The sequence below is a fragment of the Montipora capricornis genome, chromosome 4 (assembly GCF_036669925.1).
Source record: "Montipora capricornis isolate CH-2021 chromosome 4, ASM3666992v2, whole genome shotgun sequence".
Classification (NCBI taxonomy): Eukaryota; Metazoa; Cnidaria; class Anthozoa; order Scleractinia; family Acroporidae; genus Montipora; species Montipora capricornis.
The window spans coordinates 12,162,544-12,178,081 of record NC_090886.1 but is presented as its reverse complement, the minus strand read 5'-3'; the positions used below and the strand labels follow the sequence as shown (position 1 = coordinate 12,178,081).

The following is a 15,538-nucleotide window of genomic DNA, read 5'->3' as shown; positions in this document are numbered from 1 at the left end:
ATGTTCGTGATAATCTCTCGAACTTGTGTTGTTTGCCCCCTCAGAAATGTGTAGTTAATTTGCATGATAAAGGCAAATCCAATATGGCGGCTATCGTGAATAAGGTCTATTGCCGAACAGGTTGACTTCGGTTTCAAATTTGTTGTCACTCTAAAAGTAAGCTGCATTATGAACAAATTGATGCCATATATCTTGAGAAACAGTTGTAAATTATAAAAAGTCTATCATTCTGGTAAACATCAGGATCAAATGGAAAATCTTGGACAAAGTCTTCATAACTGCAACCTAGTATATCATCAAATCCCACTAAAAATATGTTTCATTGTCATCATTTTTCAATGTCCCTACATCTGTCAAATTGCTTTCATCAAAATGTCATCAAAAACCTCGTACGGTAAAAGTCATCCCGTGTTATTAGAAGTACCATCCACTAAAAACGAAGAAATACATGCAAGTAGTGAGGTTTACGAACTCAAAGCTGTGCAGTTATTTAATACAACGTAAATGAATTTGTGAGCAATGGCAGTGAAGTGGTAAATTAAAAACTAGAAATGATCCATTTGGCACTTGGAAACCCGAGTGAATAAAAGCCAGTATTGCCTCTAGTTTGGTTTCTAAAGTGATAAAAATGTTTGTATTTATTTTCATCTGGTGACGATATCAAGCTAAACTACCGTGTAATATGCGGTAATGTAAAATTGATATTTTAAAAAAGTCAGTGGTTCAAAATTATGGTACCAGTTTCTATTTCTTGAAAAAGCGCAGTACGTTTCCTTAATTTAAATTGCACCCCAACACCCCTCCAAGGCCGTCTAATCTGAAGCACACGGGATTGCATTTTTGTGAGTACATTCCCAATTTTCCTTTTTTCCTTCCAGGTTAAAAATCTCTTAGCTATTCGTGATTCCAAGGCCAGCCAGCATGCATCGTGATGCTTTAGAAGGTGTTAATGCAATATCCAGGCAGGAAGTTGAGGGAATTCTCTCGTGAAATTTTTGATTGTGCATACAGTTGGTTTATTTTATCAAGAGGGATCTATCGATTATCTCAAGATCTTGGGGTTTATTCTAACTTAAAGTTGAGGACAAAACAAATTGCGCTGTTGAATAGTTTGTTCCGTACGCGAAAATAAGTTTTCGAATGTACAAACAACTAAAAAAATCTTTTGTTTTGACTAACAACTTAACTTGTCCTTTGTTCTTCAAACAAGCTAACTCGTTACGTCCTCCCGCAATTAACTTTTAATTTCGGTATCTTCCAAAAAGAGTCAGTCTTCGCGGACATCGTGTTCATTACCTCGAAAATTGTTTGAATTCCGAACACTAACTCTTAGCAGGTAAAGTCAGAGTAACTGTTCATATGTACCTCGAATATAGAATGTTCATCTTTTGTTTTAGCACCTGGCTTTCGCCACGGTGTAATCTAAGACAAAGGAAGCCGTGTAAACGAAGAGAACCGTTGTACATATGGGAAACAGAGTAGACTTGGAAAATTAATAACCTCATGGTCATATCGGAAGCAACATCGGGAGTACATCAGGATTTACAGTTATCAACTATAAAGGAAGAATAAATCCCTAATGCTGAAGATCGTGTTTTACTTTCTTCAATGACGAATCCAGTTAGCCTGATCCTTGGTACAGAAGTTGTGACGTGCTTCGTTCTCGCATGACTGGGCTGCTTGTTCAAGAGCTAATTCCCCCCGACTGTTATCGAAGCATACGGAAAAAAACAACAAGTTTGAACTTTTGAGAAACAATTGAAATTAAATTGAAAAGAAAAAACAAAATATAGATGAATAAGTTATTCGTTAATAAAGATTTTTTCAGGTTGAAAGATTGAGCGGGTACCAGTTTTACCACTTTGAAAACCGCAGTACCGACGTATGTTCTGGATTCAACGCCTCCAGCGTTTATTTTAACGTTTTCCCAGTGAACCCGGGACAAACATCTTCGACAAAGTCTTCATGACTGCAACCTAGTATATCATCAAATCCACTAAAAATGTTTAAGTGAAGTGGAAAATTGCAAATTTAGAAAGATCAATTTGGCACTTGGAAACCTTAGTGAACAAAAGCCATTATTGCCTCTAGTTTGGTTTCTAACGTGATAAAAATGTTTGTATTTATGACGATATCAAGGTAGAGTACCGTGTAATATGCGGTAATGTAAAATTGATATTTTAAAAGGGTCAGTGCTTCGAAATTATGGTACCAGTTTCTATTTCTTCAAAAAGCGCAATAAGTTTCCTTAATTTAAATTGCACTCCATCACCCCTCCAAGGCCGTCTAATCTGAAGCACACGGGATTGCATTTTTGTGAGTACATTCCCAATTTTTCTGTTTTCCTTCCAGGTTAAAAATCTCTTTGCTATTCGTGATTCCAAGGCCAGCCGGCATGCATGTACACTTTAAAAGGTGTTAATACAATATCCAGGCAGGAAATTGAGGGAATTCTCTCGTGAAAATTTTAATTGTGCATACAGTTGGTTTTTTTTTTATCAAGAAGGGATCTATCTCATGATCTATCTCATGATATTGGAGTTTATTCTAACTTAAAGTGAAGGACAAAACATTTTCAATTGCGCTGTTGATTAGTTTGTTCCGTACGCGAAAATAAGTTTTCGAATGTACAAACAACTAAGCAAATCTTTTGTTTTGACTAACAACTTAACTTGTCCTTTGTTCTTCAAACAAGCTAACTCGTTGCGTCCTCCCGCAATTAACTTTTAATTTCGGTATCTTCCAAAAAGAGTCAGTCTTCGCGGACATCGTGTTCATTACCTCGAAAATTGTTTGAATTCCGAACACTAACTCTTAGCAGGTAAAGTCAGAGTAACTGTTCATATGTACCTCGAATATAGAATGTTGATCTTTTGTTTTAGCACCTGGCTTTCGCCACGGTGTAATCTTAGACAAAGGAAGCCGTGTAAACGAAGCCGAGAACCGTTGTACATATGGGAAACCACCCTGCGAGTAGAGCCTCCTTTTGTCTTTTTCTTTACTGAGGAGGAGAAAAGTAGGCTCTGCCCGAATCGCGTCAACTCTTTGAAGCCGCCGCAGCCCGAACGTCTGGACTAGTCAATTTTGTTTTCTCTCGTCAAACCGGTTTTTCCAGTGCGAGCGTCCGTTTAGTGACAAAACCGATGGTTATAATTGAGCCCGCTGTACCATGAAAAACCAAGATGGCCGCGAGATCTGGCATATTAGGCTTGGGTTCGAGACTATATCATGGCAACATGCAGCGCATATTCAATAAAGATCTTACTCGATTCATGCAGAGCCTTTCTCGAGAACGCCAAAATCGAGCAAGCAAGAGAAAGGCTCTGCTAGCAGGGTGATGGGAAACAGAGTTGACCTTGGAAAATTAATAACCTCTTGGTCATATCTGAAGCAACATCAGGAGTACATCAGGATTTACAGTTATCAACTATAAAGGAAGAATAAATCCCTGCTGCTGAAGATCGTGTTTTACTTTTTTCAATGACGAATCCAGTTAGCCTGATCCTTGGCACAGAAGTTGTGACGTGCTTAGTTCTCGCATGACTGGGCTGCTTGCTCAAGAGCTAATTACCCCCGACTGTTATCGAAGCATTCGGAAGAAACAACAAGTTTGAACTTTTGAGAAACAAATGAAATTAAATTGAAAAGAAGAAACAAAATATAGATGAATAAGTTATTAGTTAATAAAGATTTTTTCAGGTTGAAAGATTGAGCGGGTACCAGTTTTACCACTTTGAAAACCGCAGTACCGTCGTATTTTCTGGATTCAACGCCTCCAGCGTTTATTTAAACGTTTTCCCAGTGAACCCGGGCCGGGTTTATTAACGAACTGCAATTTTCTGTCATTTGTTCGTGTTGGTTTATTAATTACCCAACCTTCAAGACCCAGGGGTAGTTTTCACCGTGTATGTGATCGGTCAAGGAAAAAATGCCAAGGAGTTTCGAAAACCATTGGTTCCCAGTGGCCTTTCGCCATGTAGGGAAATTTACTCGCTTGAGTTCCCCTGGAAAGTGTAAACTCACCGAGGCAAATTAAACTATTTTTATCAAGGGAAAATTATAGTAGGCAGATCACGTTTACCCAGGTTGCTGTGACCAAAAAGTCAAAAAGCCATGGGACAGTTCCAGTGCCTTAGGGCTCTGTGCATATTCCCAAGGGATAGTCCAATCAAAGGACTTTTTCAGTTGGTTTTCTGTATTCAAGCAGATATATGTCACCGTGAATAACATTTTAGCGTGTGTAGAATTGCAAACACTTCATTATGCATGAGTTCGGCGGGACTTAAAAGTGATGTCGTTAGATGGGAACGACATGTTTTTCTGGCTGCGTAAACTTTGCTTCGTTATGAACAGAAAGCAGAGGTGAAGACAATTTAAGAAACGTAGAATAATTTTGACTTCCTGGCTGCTTAAACTAATTACCCTGAAGACTGAATAAATCGACTAGAGAGTAGAGGGCTTTCAAGGAAAGCGTACAAAGGCTTCAAGTTTCTCCTTCATGAGAGGGTCCATTTTTTTTACCGTACTATTGCTGTGATTCTTGTCCAAAATTTGGACACTTTTCATATTGCGAATCAATGGCAAGTTAAGCCTGTCCGCCGCAAATTTCTACACACTTCTTCCTTTTACTGTCATTAATTAGCTTATCCTTCGTGACCAAGAAGTGTGCAGTATCTCAGAATCAAGTCCCATATAATGTTATCTCAAGTGCTCTTTATACGAACTCAACAGTGTTTTCTCTTCCTGAAATCTCTCCTCTTAACCCAAAAATATTCAAGTTTTAAAATTATTATAACTAGTGCGCTCGGGGACATTGTGTTGTGTTCTTGGGCAAGGCACTTTACTCTCACGGTGCCTCTCTCCACCCAGGTGTATAAATGGGTAACAGCGAAAATGCCGGGGGTAACCCTGCAATGGACTGACATGAACGACTAAATATTTCCATAATTTTCTTTTAAAATGGATATTGGAATAATGTTATAATTAGATAGATTTCCTATTTTCTGACTTCCAAAAAGACGAAACTAGAAATCCAGAGAAACGGGCAGGGAGTTCCGTTGTCTCGTTTACGGATGCAAATCACGGATTTTGTCTTGTCAACTGCCATTCATCGGTCGTCTTTAAACACGTATCTTTTTCGGGTCAAATAAAGCTGGATCCACTCTTGAAACTTGATGAAACACCCAGATTGTTCTCCTTTTGGGGTTCAGTAAGCCGCGAAATACTGAACCAATTCGTTTTGCAAGCAGCCATTTTCAGAAGATTTCTGAAGACTGTAGAAAACTATCCGAATCTTAGCAGATAATATCATTCTCCATACCTGACAAAAAATACGACTTTTCGCATTGGGATAAATTGACATTTCACTATAATGAGAAACATAATCGAGATTCACCCGACTACATGTGTTGGTAAAACACTTGCACACGGCTTACACTGACTAACTCGTTCCGGTTACACTGAGATTGAAATTCTTCCGTCGGCAAAGTTGGTTGCGAATATGAATCTGACGGAGACCGCGTCAACTTCGTTCACAAAACGTCAACATGATGTTTCCTTTTAAAATATTCTAAACAAAATACATCAGAGCTTTCGTGGTGTTAGCCTGTCTTTGTCCGCCTCCTCCTACTCAGGGATGAACACAGGTTGAAGGAGCTACGTCACAGTTTGTGGATCTTAAATATTTAGCCTAAATGTTTCAAGTTAGTCGTTTAGCAATTAACAATTATTCAACACCGCTTACATCGACACTGAGGAATAATTGTTTAAGTATATAGAGCGAGTTTCAATTGAGTGTCGTAAAACCAAAACCAAAGTAATAACTTTGGCCAATCAAAAAGGACGGAGACAATCCAGTAAACCAATCAAGACTGGAAGTAATTACACGTAGCCGACACAAAGTGCGGGAAAATGTGCACGCGCAAGCCACGATTGGTTTTGGTTTCACTTCTGATTGGTTGAAAAAGTGGCGCGAGAACTTTGAACCAATCACTGAGTGAAGTAAATGTAAAACCAAAGCAATTCGCTAATTACTTTCGACACTGAATTGAAAACCGCTCTACCACACAAGCTGAATAACTAGCGTTTACTCGGAAACCGAAACGGGAGGCCGTTTTGTTTCTTTTGGGCTGCTTGAAGGTGAATAGTACTTTGCTAATCACCTCCGAGTTAACCAACCAGAACGAGCGAAAATCACTATTCACTTGTGTTCATCAATTCGTGTTAACATTAACATTTTTCTTAAAAACAGAGGTAACAATTACATCCATCCTTTACCCTCCTCGTTCCTGTTTGGTTTGTTCTTCCCTGATCATTACGTAGCTCCTGTAAGTATCTTCGCATTCAAATTCTTCTATTTTACTTACACAGGAGGATGCTGTTCCTGTGTGCCCTTTTACTGCCTTTTCTGAGTTCATGTCTCTCAGAAGTAGTTTGGGATCCGACGGACCCTAGATGTGAGCAGCGCAGAAACGAAGCTAACGTCAGAGAATATTGGGATGATTCTGTTATGGGACAAGCCTACAGCTGGATTGACCGATACGGCCATACTAGGTAGTACCCATACCGAACTATCGAACAACAGATATTTGTACCACGCGATGGGTAAACTATTCACCGTCGAATCGGTTTTATTAGCTTATATATGACCCTATGTTCAGACGGATTGCTATTGAAGCTTCTTAACTTTATTGTTGCAACTTTAAGTTTTCTTTGTTGATATATATGTCATAAGTATCAATAAGTGACCCACGTTCGATATGCTTTTACAAAGCGCCATCGCACAACTAAATGGCATTTCTTGTAAAAATTAAAAAAAAAAAAAAGAAAAAGAAAAAGAAAAACAAGTCAAAGCACGGAAGAAAACTCTTTTATTTCCCCAGTAGATTTTCTCAGTAAGTGGATCATGCACTCGACCCAGTGTTCCTTGCTCGCGTCTAAGAATATCAAACATGGGCTATTTGCAAGTTCAACATCCCCTGATAAGGCGTTTTTTCAAAGGCAATCGAAAACAAGCCGCCATTAATTTTATTACTGATTTTCGACCAGTATAATTCCAGCCCACAATACTGGCCCAAAAGTTAATATGCAGCACCCCGTTCACATGTTGTCCGCCGCTTTGACAATTTTCCTTTTACTCTCAGCGCTAATAAATCTGCTTTATCAGCCAACCTGCAACGCAAAAACTGAACCCAACATCAACGGTTGGTTTCAATTCCTTTAGTTGGGTCACCTACCTTGGCAGCACATTTCCTTGAAGGGAAAGGCTTAGTAGCAAGCTGGACAACTGGAAACAGACTTCCGTTAACCGTTGACTGAGAAAAGTGGCCCTTATTCATCCAAGCGGATGTTACCAAATACGATATTAACAAGTCGAAGTAGCACTTTCCCGTTAGACTTTCCCAATTATTTCTTTAGACTTCCACCTTCTATTCCGAACAAAGTTCATCTTAATTTACCTTCGTGCACCTAAAGGCAGTCCCATTCTCATTAGCCTCAAGATTGCTGAAGCGCAGCTCGTCGATTCTACGAACTACTCGCATCAATGCATTATCCAGGATAGCACTGAAGGCTCCGGACTCTGATACATAATCCTATGACGAAGATAAAAGATGGTCGTTGATGATGATGATCATCATCATTTCTACGATAAATTTATCTGCCACTTACGATAGATAAGCCGTATTCATAGGTGTGTCTGTCCGTGTAATTATATTCCATTAGTTGCGATAGTATGCACCTTATCTATAGTTCACCCACTGATTTTGACTGACGTTTCAATTTTATTGCAGTTATTATGATGTCCGGTCCGTGTATTACAGATTGGTTAAAGACCTTTTAAAAAAAGGCTGTGATGAGTACGAGAAAGTAAAAAAGACTGATGATTACAGATGTTGGTCCAAAGAGTTCCTCTGTTCTGCCAAAGAGGTCACCAAGATAACCGTTGACAGTCACGATATGAAGACGGGGTACGTTCATCAACGTTGGTACGGCTGGTTTGAAGCACCAGGGCGACGCCACCCGAGTTATGTTCGAGATGAAGAGATTAACTGGATTACGAAGATGCGATGGAATGACCCCAGACTCCTATATTGGGCCAAAAGTGATCTCGAAGAACTTGGTAACAATATGTTCGACCGAATCTTCTACTATATCGACAAGAACAATATCAATAGCTTACAACTGGTTTTTGACCACTATAAGTCCAGCGGAATCATGGATTTTATGAGAGAACAGTGCGAAAGCATGAATAGGGACGACACCAAAATGCAATGTAAGTTAGCTATAGTCTTTGATAGATTGGCAGAGTTAATGGTAGATCATATGGATATACCGTGGGATATGAACCATCCACCCCCTAGAAACAGGGAGGAGCTGTCAATGTTGTATCTCCTCCAACCCAAAGTCTTTGTAATCATGAACATTGCATCCAAAGCCAGAAATAAGACCCTTTGTGACCGCCTCATGACAATGTTCCAAAGTCTTTATGATAACGCCCTGAATCAGGATGGCAACAGAATTAAGAACCATTTTGGTAAATTCGGTTCTATTTATGCCAATATGAAACGCGATTGTGCTGACACTTATCAAAATGATTTTGAGCAGCTTACCTGTTACTTGGCTGAGACTTTTGCACGTATGGATGCCCTCGGAAGTGCACTAGGGCCAGACTATGATAACTGGCAGTCACGTAGATCGCAGAGCATGCGAGCTGTTGTCTTAGTCTGGCTTTTGTTGACACCTAAAGGGAATTTCTATGTCAAAACGGATGCATTAAAAAGAGCCGAATCCGCAAAAGAGCTGCTGAAAATCATGTACGACAAAATTCAAGAAAATGACCTCACTGGCCTTCAAGATATTGCTAACTTAATTCCCAATGAGAACCAAATGGGACTGACCAGCGGAGATGAATGCGCTCCAAACTTTGACAAGATTAGTAAGAGCATGAAATGTGGGTTTAAGATTGTTATGGAGAACCTAGCGGTGTTTCTTGACCAGTATAGTGTTAAGGATCGAAGAACAAAAAGCCTGGATGTCAGCGTCGATCATAAAACTCGTTTAACGCAGTTTCAAATTTCCAGTATCAAAGGAGCAGTAGAAAATACCAAACTCGAGCTACAAAGTTCGCTGGAAAAATTCACGGGAGAGATAAAAAAATATTTCGAGGCCTCGATCGGCAATCGTTTTACAAGTTTGCGCAATTATTTTAGACAAGTTTCCAGTTTTGACGGAGAAATTGCCAAGGCAGATACAATTTTCATAACCGGAAAATTGAAAGAATTTAAAAAGACCGCAGCAGATCTGCAGCAAAAACTAGATTATGATACTTCTAAGTTACAAGTAGAAGGCACTGCAATCAAAACAATTGGTGCTACTTTCATGTGGTTAAAAGCCGCTGGTTCGGGTATTTCGGCCGTCATCGGGATCATGGGCGGTGACTTTGGCGGCTTCGCGGATACGGCCGATCGAATCGACGCCGCAGCCAAAGCAACGCTCGAGGCGGTAAAAGGCAGCAAAATTCACCCGCAGATTAAGAAAGCCAATGACAGTTTCCAAAAAATCGCGGAAGGATTTCAAAAAAATCAAGTTCATCTAGAAAACACAAAGAAAATCATTGATAAGCTCGAGGCGGAAGAAACTAGTGCCGATGAATTTAAAACAATCCAAGACGATTTTTTGAAGAGCTATAACGACTACACACCACAAGTGTCTGAGGCGCAAATCGCTGAGCTTGACGCTGCGTGGAACGAAGTAGTCGAAAATTTGGAAACTTTGGTGGATTCCGTTGAGACAAAAGAGGCAATAGCTGCCGCAACGTATATTTTCGTAGGAAATCATCTTTTTAAACTCAAAATCGCTGTACCTCAACTTGCCCAAACCCTTAGTAATCGTTATGATTATCAATTCGATTTGATGGACAGTTTGACGGCAACGCTGCGGGCACATACGTCAATGCAAGCAGCTAACGGTCTGACTAAAGGTTTCGAGGATTTGGAGTGGCAACTGGCAGAGTCCGCAGAGGCCCAACTCGCGCTCGAACAAATGGCTTTATCCACATATGTAATATCTCAGTTTCATCTTCTTCTCATTCTATCTCAGTATTGTAATTATGTGACCTATGTCAATGCAGGGGTAGAGTCCTACCAATGCACTAACGCTCTTCGCACAATGGATACCAACCATATTGACGAGGCATTAAGTTACAACCCGCCTTCTTGCGATGTTGTCAAAGTGGACTTGAAAATTCCCACCAGTGATTCAGGCAAAGCCGATAGCATCAATCTCAACCTGTTGAATTCAGGCGAGTCGGTTACTTTTCAAATTCCCAATTTTGAATGGTTGAAGCTTAACGGGGAGGTCTCTTCTAATGATCAAGACAGCGCCCTTTTTGTCAAGCTCTTTGAGATCTATGCCATTACCAATGACAACTACGAGTTGAGGAACAATCTACGGGTGGAGATCACCCCCACTGGATCTGCTCCTATCTATGCCGCTCCAGGACAAATCAAGTACGAACTGCGGCCCCGCTCACGAACGCAATATGTCTTTGAATACAAAGAAAATTATAGAGGTAACTGCGACTCAGAGAAAAACCCATACCTTGTATGCTCCCCGGGACCTAAAGGCATTTGTGTTCAGAGCAGGGGAGAACTCAACAATAAGTTAGGTGCTTATCCTTCAGTCTACAGTGCTTGGATCATAAAACTCGACCAAAAAATCGACAATGCCCCTAAACCTGCTCAACAAACGAAGCTGTATCTCCAAGCTAAGCTTCAACTGTGCAGAAAGAGAAAAGATGCTAATATAAGGTCCAGTCGGGGAAGAAAGCGCTCTTTCAAAAGTACCAAAAAGCATAAACACTATGCGTACAGGGATTCGGACGTCCCGGCTTGTCCTGCGGGGAAATATTTCAATCAGGAGTCGGGGCTATTTGCAGCTTGTAGTGCTGACTCTACCCCGCAGCATTACGGGTATTATTGCGAACTGAACCCAAGTGAGTAGTCATAGTGTGCTTGGTAGTTGAGTGTGGCCAACCTTGGGATTAGTTAACGGGGTTGAATATTACTTATTACCTCTAGATAAAAAGATGGATTCATAACAAATGCTTTCTTGTATCAGAAACTCGATGTGAAATAAAGTAAAAAGCATAAATTTAGATGTGGTTATCTTTATTTACTCCTTAATTGTTAGACTTTCTACTATATGCCCGTTCAGTTTGTTGATCTAAGACTGTTTGTTTATTGTCTTACTTGTCTTGATTTTGCCAAAGCGATGTAAAAGGGTTCCTCTGAGCCAGCTTTATGCAAAGGATAAGAATAATTATTTTATGTACCTTCGGTTAAGTGACTCCCTAGTCACGCTTAGACTATACTTAGCTGAATAGAGTTAAATGTCTTGAGATGGATTTACGTTAAAATTGAGGTTACGCTCAGAAAATGAATAACTATTGGGAAAGAAATGCTAAAAGCGGAAATACAAAAGCTTGAAAATGAATTGAAAAGTATGGTGGGAGGGTGGAGACAAGCAAGGTATTCTGGTTTGCTTCAGTTGTTATCATTTTCCGAAAACAGACATTGTCCTCGAATTTGAATATTATTTACAACCTGTTTGAGCCGCAATTTGTCTATACTCTCTGAACTTTAATACAAATGAAAACGGTTTTTTCATGGGATTAGGGTTGACGCAGTGTAAGTAGCATGCTGTTTAAACTCTTACCTCCCAATGTCTGAAATCACTTTTCCTGTATTCTGAAGGCCATTCATTATAATGCCACATTATATTTTACTGATATTTCAGTGACAAAATTTTGAGAAGAAACGGTTGCAAATACACAACATATGAACATAAGATCTCCAAAAAAAAATCCATACAAAGTCTTAATGCCAAGGCATTTCGGGTAAGACATGAGCAAGAAATATAAAAATATTGAACGATGATTTATTTAAACTACTTAATAGAGAATTTTGTTGCCTTGTTAGTGGTTGAGAAGAATTCTGGATAAATCCGCCATAACACGAGCATGCGACTCTTCCGATTCCCACTTCATAGATTTCGCAGTAGCCGATTGTTCTACAAAAAAAACGGACTTTCATTGAGAAAGTGTAAGATTTCCTATCTTGTGATAGCCCGTTTGGAAAAGAGTAAGGACCTGGGAACGAATCCAAACTTAGCTGAAAATCAATCAAGTTGAACTAAGTAAATCGTTTCTCACGTGAAAGGGAATCTAAAAATTTGTAGTTTTAGCAAGTTTTAGCATGTTTGGATGAAAAGCCGGAAGATAACACCAATTTGAAAATCAAGAAAATCCCATACAAACGTCTGTATTTCAGAAGTACGTCAACCATTCGATATGAAGTCTCTTATTTTCGCGATTTTCGTAAACCATTTATTTATCTCCTATTCAACTGAACAGCCCTTACGTTATCATTTTTTGAGATGCTCCTTCATGTAGTGAACTGAAACACCGTTTTTCGCAGGCTCCCACTCTTTTCCAAAGTGGGCTATTGCGGGACTCTGAGCTCTGACTGTCTAGAACTGATTAATAGGAATTCTCTTTTCGTAACATTCAAAGTCAGTTTATTGACTAAAAGCCATAATCACATGTTCTCTAAATATCAATTAATGGATATGTTGATTTCTTTGACATTACTGTTCCGAAAGTAATACTGGTATCGTACATCCTAAGCTTCAAATGATGCAGACAGGTAGATCATAATGTATACGAGAATAAAAGAGAATCTAAAATAGTTCCTTGTTGAACACCACTTTGGAGGCGTCGGTCGAATGATTTACTGTAATTTTCTAGACAGGTTGGCGTAGGATTTTCCACTTAAGAACAAAGGTATTTCAGGGTGGATCCCATACTACCATAAAGCGGTAATCACTTGCCAATCCAACGGAACATGGGAGAAAATCCACTGAGTTTCGCCGACAGCTTCTGTAGACGTTCGGGAAGTATTTCACAGCATCCCTCATTATCTACTGCAAATATTGACCTTCTGGCATTTTAAACTCTAAATAGTTATTTCTGAAGATCCGTACCTTTCCTTATTTAATTATTAGTAAACATAATCTTCTATTACCAATAACATAACTCAAAGGTACAATATTAATTAAGGACGGTGCCTACTAATTAACAATATTTTTGCCCCGGTGTGTGATTATGCAGAAAATGTAGATCTTAAAAAGTGTTATTGAAATCCAAAAAGAAAATTGGGGGTAACCACGCATTTTTCAAAGATAATTCAATAATAATATTTGTAAAAAGCTTTAAAATACAAAGCAATTTATGGCGTTCTTTCTCAAATTGAAGCTTAATTATCTCTGAAAAATGCATGGTTACCCCCAATTTTCTTTTCGGATACCAAGAGTACTTACTAAGATCTACTTTCTCCGGATAGTTTTAAACCGCGCAAAATTATCCCTGTATTCGTAAGCATAACTGATAGGAAATTCGAGTATCTCAATATGCGCAGAACGTATGCGCAATAACAATAGTAGGCACCGTCCTTAAGACCGCGGTTGTTGTCAGCGCCGATTTAGGATTAGGGGAGGTAGATATAAAATGGGGTTTCCGAAGCGAAAAGTTAAAAACTAAAACTCATTACAACCGTTTTACATGATTGCCGTGTGGGAATCTGATGTGTCGCATACCTTTTTAATACCCCGTTTAAACTGCCCAATAGAGCCAGTGTTTTTTTAAAAATTTGGTGCAAGTTATTCCACAAACAAGCCCTGTTATGAGAAAAGCTTCGTTTCAGGTAATTAGTATTTAGCTTGAGCAGCGAAAGTTTCCCTGCAAAATCCCTTACGTTACAATCAGTTACATGGAGTTCCGTGAAAAGACATTCTGGGGTAAGTTCATTCAAAATTTTATACATAATTAGAGCTTTCTGGTTTTTTACGACGAAGAGACACCTTCTCTCACTTAAACATCAACAGAAGGAGGTTGCTGCTCATATCAAAAGGGGATTTAGTAATTACTCTGGCTGCACGATTTTGTAATTTTTTGTAACTTATCGCTCAAACAGCAACTGATACAATCCCAGACCGGGCTGCAGTAATCAAAATTTGGTAATATTAAAGCATAATAAATTTGAACCACAACGTAACACTCGTCGAAATGAAGGGGTCGTATGCGCTTTAATGCACCAATAGCTGAAGAGGTGAGCATCAATGGTGACACCCAGAGATTTAATATGATCAACTGTGTTTGTTTTGTTATTTATGTGTTCGAGCAGGTTGAAGTATTGGCAACTATTCAGCTGATGTGGACCTGCAACACCCACCCACCCATGCACTCACGAAGGACAGCCACAACACCGGGAACTTTATCCCCTACTCTTCTCGAATAATGTGTGGGTTCTTTAACGTTCCACAGGGAACTTATGAACATGAAAGATATTTGTGAGACTGGGCCGACGGTTTATCGTCCTTAACCGAGAAGACTTGAAAGTCTAACTATTTGCGGATTTTATTAGTTATTTTAAGACCCTGAGGGTTTGTCCGGCCGGAGTCGAGCTCACGACTTCCCGCATGGCAGCCCGGTGCTCAACCAACTGAGCCACCGGTGCGCGGAGATTGGTCGTCTTCTCATCAATACGGATAGTAATCTACTCACAATGGGCATTCAATCTCTGCCAAGATCCAATTATCATTAGCTCAGTTTTGGCCACATTTAAACTCAATCTTTTGACTGTCAGCCAACAGGTAAGGTTAATATTACGTTCAGAGGTTATTGCTGGTTTAAGATCGGCTAAAGTTTGTGCAGATAAGGTTATATTGGTGTCATCGGCAAACATTCTCGTCGCAGAACCCTGCAGGCAGTTCGGGAGATTGTTAATATACATTAAAAAAACAGAAGTGTAGCAGCTCTCGTAATTTGATTGGCTCGATACCCAAGCTGAAAAAAATAGCGGTAATTAGCAGCTCTCGTAATCTGCTATTGTTTGTTACTGTAACCAGCTTTTATGGTTTAAGTCTAACTCATTGTTTCAGTTGTTTAGTCTTTTGTTTTTGGGTTAGGGTATAGAGCCAATCACATTATACGTTACGAGAGCTGCTACATGACTCTAAATTAATTAAATAGTGCCATTGACAATTACATCTTTGGGTCCGGTCCCTTAGGTACGACTGAACCACTTGATAGTTGTCTGGTCAGCACCAAAGTATGAAAACTCACGTAAAATAATTTCGTGATCAATAGACCACTTTCGATATAATAAAATTCAGTCCCAAACAAAAGGCATCATCACGAGGCTCTGGGGAATAAACTCATACAAACCCTAACATTTATTCCCCAGAGCCTCGAGATGATGTCTTTGCTTAGGACTGGATTTTAATATATCGAAATTGGTCTATTGGTATTGGTAAAGTTGGTCGTAAACATTTTTTTTCAAAAACCTTCGAGACAACTGGGATAACGGACATGGGACGATAATCGGTCCAATTTTACTCCCTTTTTAGCTCATGGATGACGCTGTTATGCCATGAGGTATAGCAGGTGGTGGTGTGGGAACCGATCACTCACACGATCACT

The 15,538-nt window shown here is 39.5% G+C and overlaps 1 protein-coding gene across 1 annotated transcript; it reads left to right on the top strand.

Annotated features, from left to right (window-relative positions):
• The first annotated feature begins 2,229 nt into the window (after positions 1-2,229).
• Positions 2,230-11,155, top strand: LOC138044466 (uncharacterized). Its single transcript, XM_068890971.1, has 3 exons — positions 2,230-2,316; positions 6,370-6,552; positions 7,791-11,155. Exons 2-3 carry the CDS (start codon positions 6,374-6,376, stop codon positions 10,999-11,001), a joined length of 3,390 nt encoding a protein of 1,129 aa, XP_068747072.1. The 5' UTR covers positions 2,230-2,316; positions 6,370-6,373; the 3' UTR covers positions 11,002-11,155.
• Positions 11,156-15,538: the final 4,383 nt, after the last annotated feature.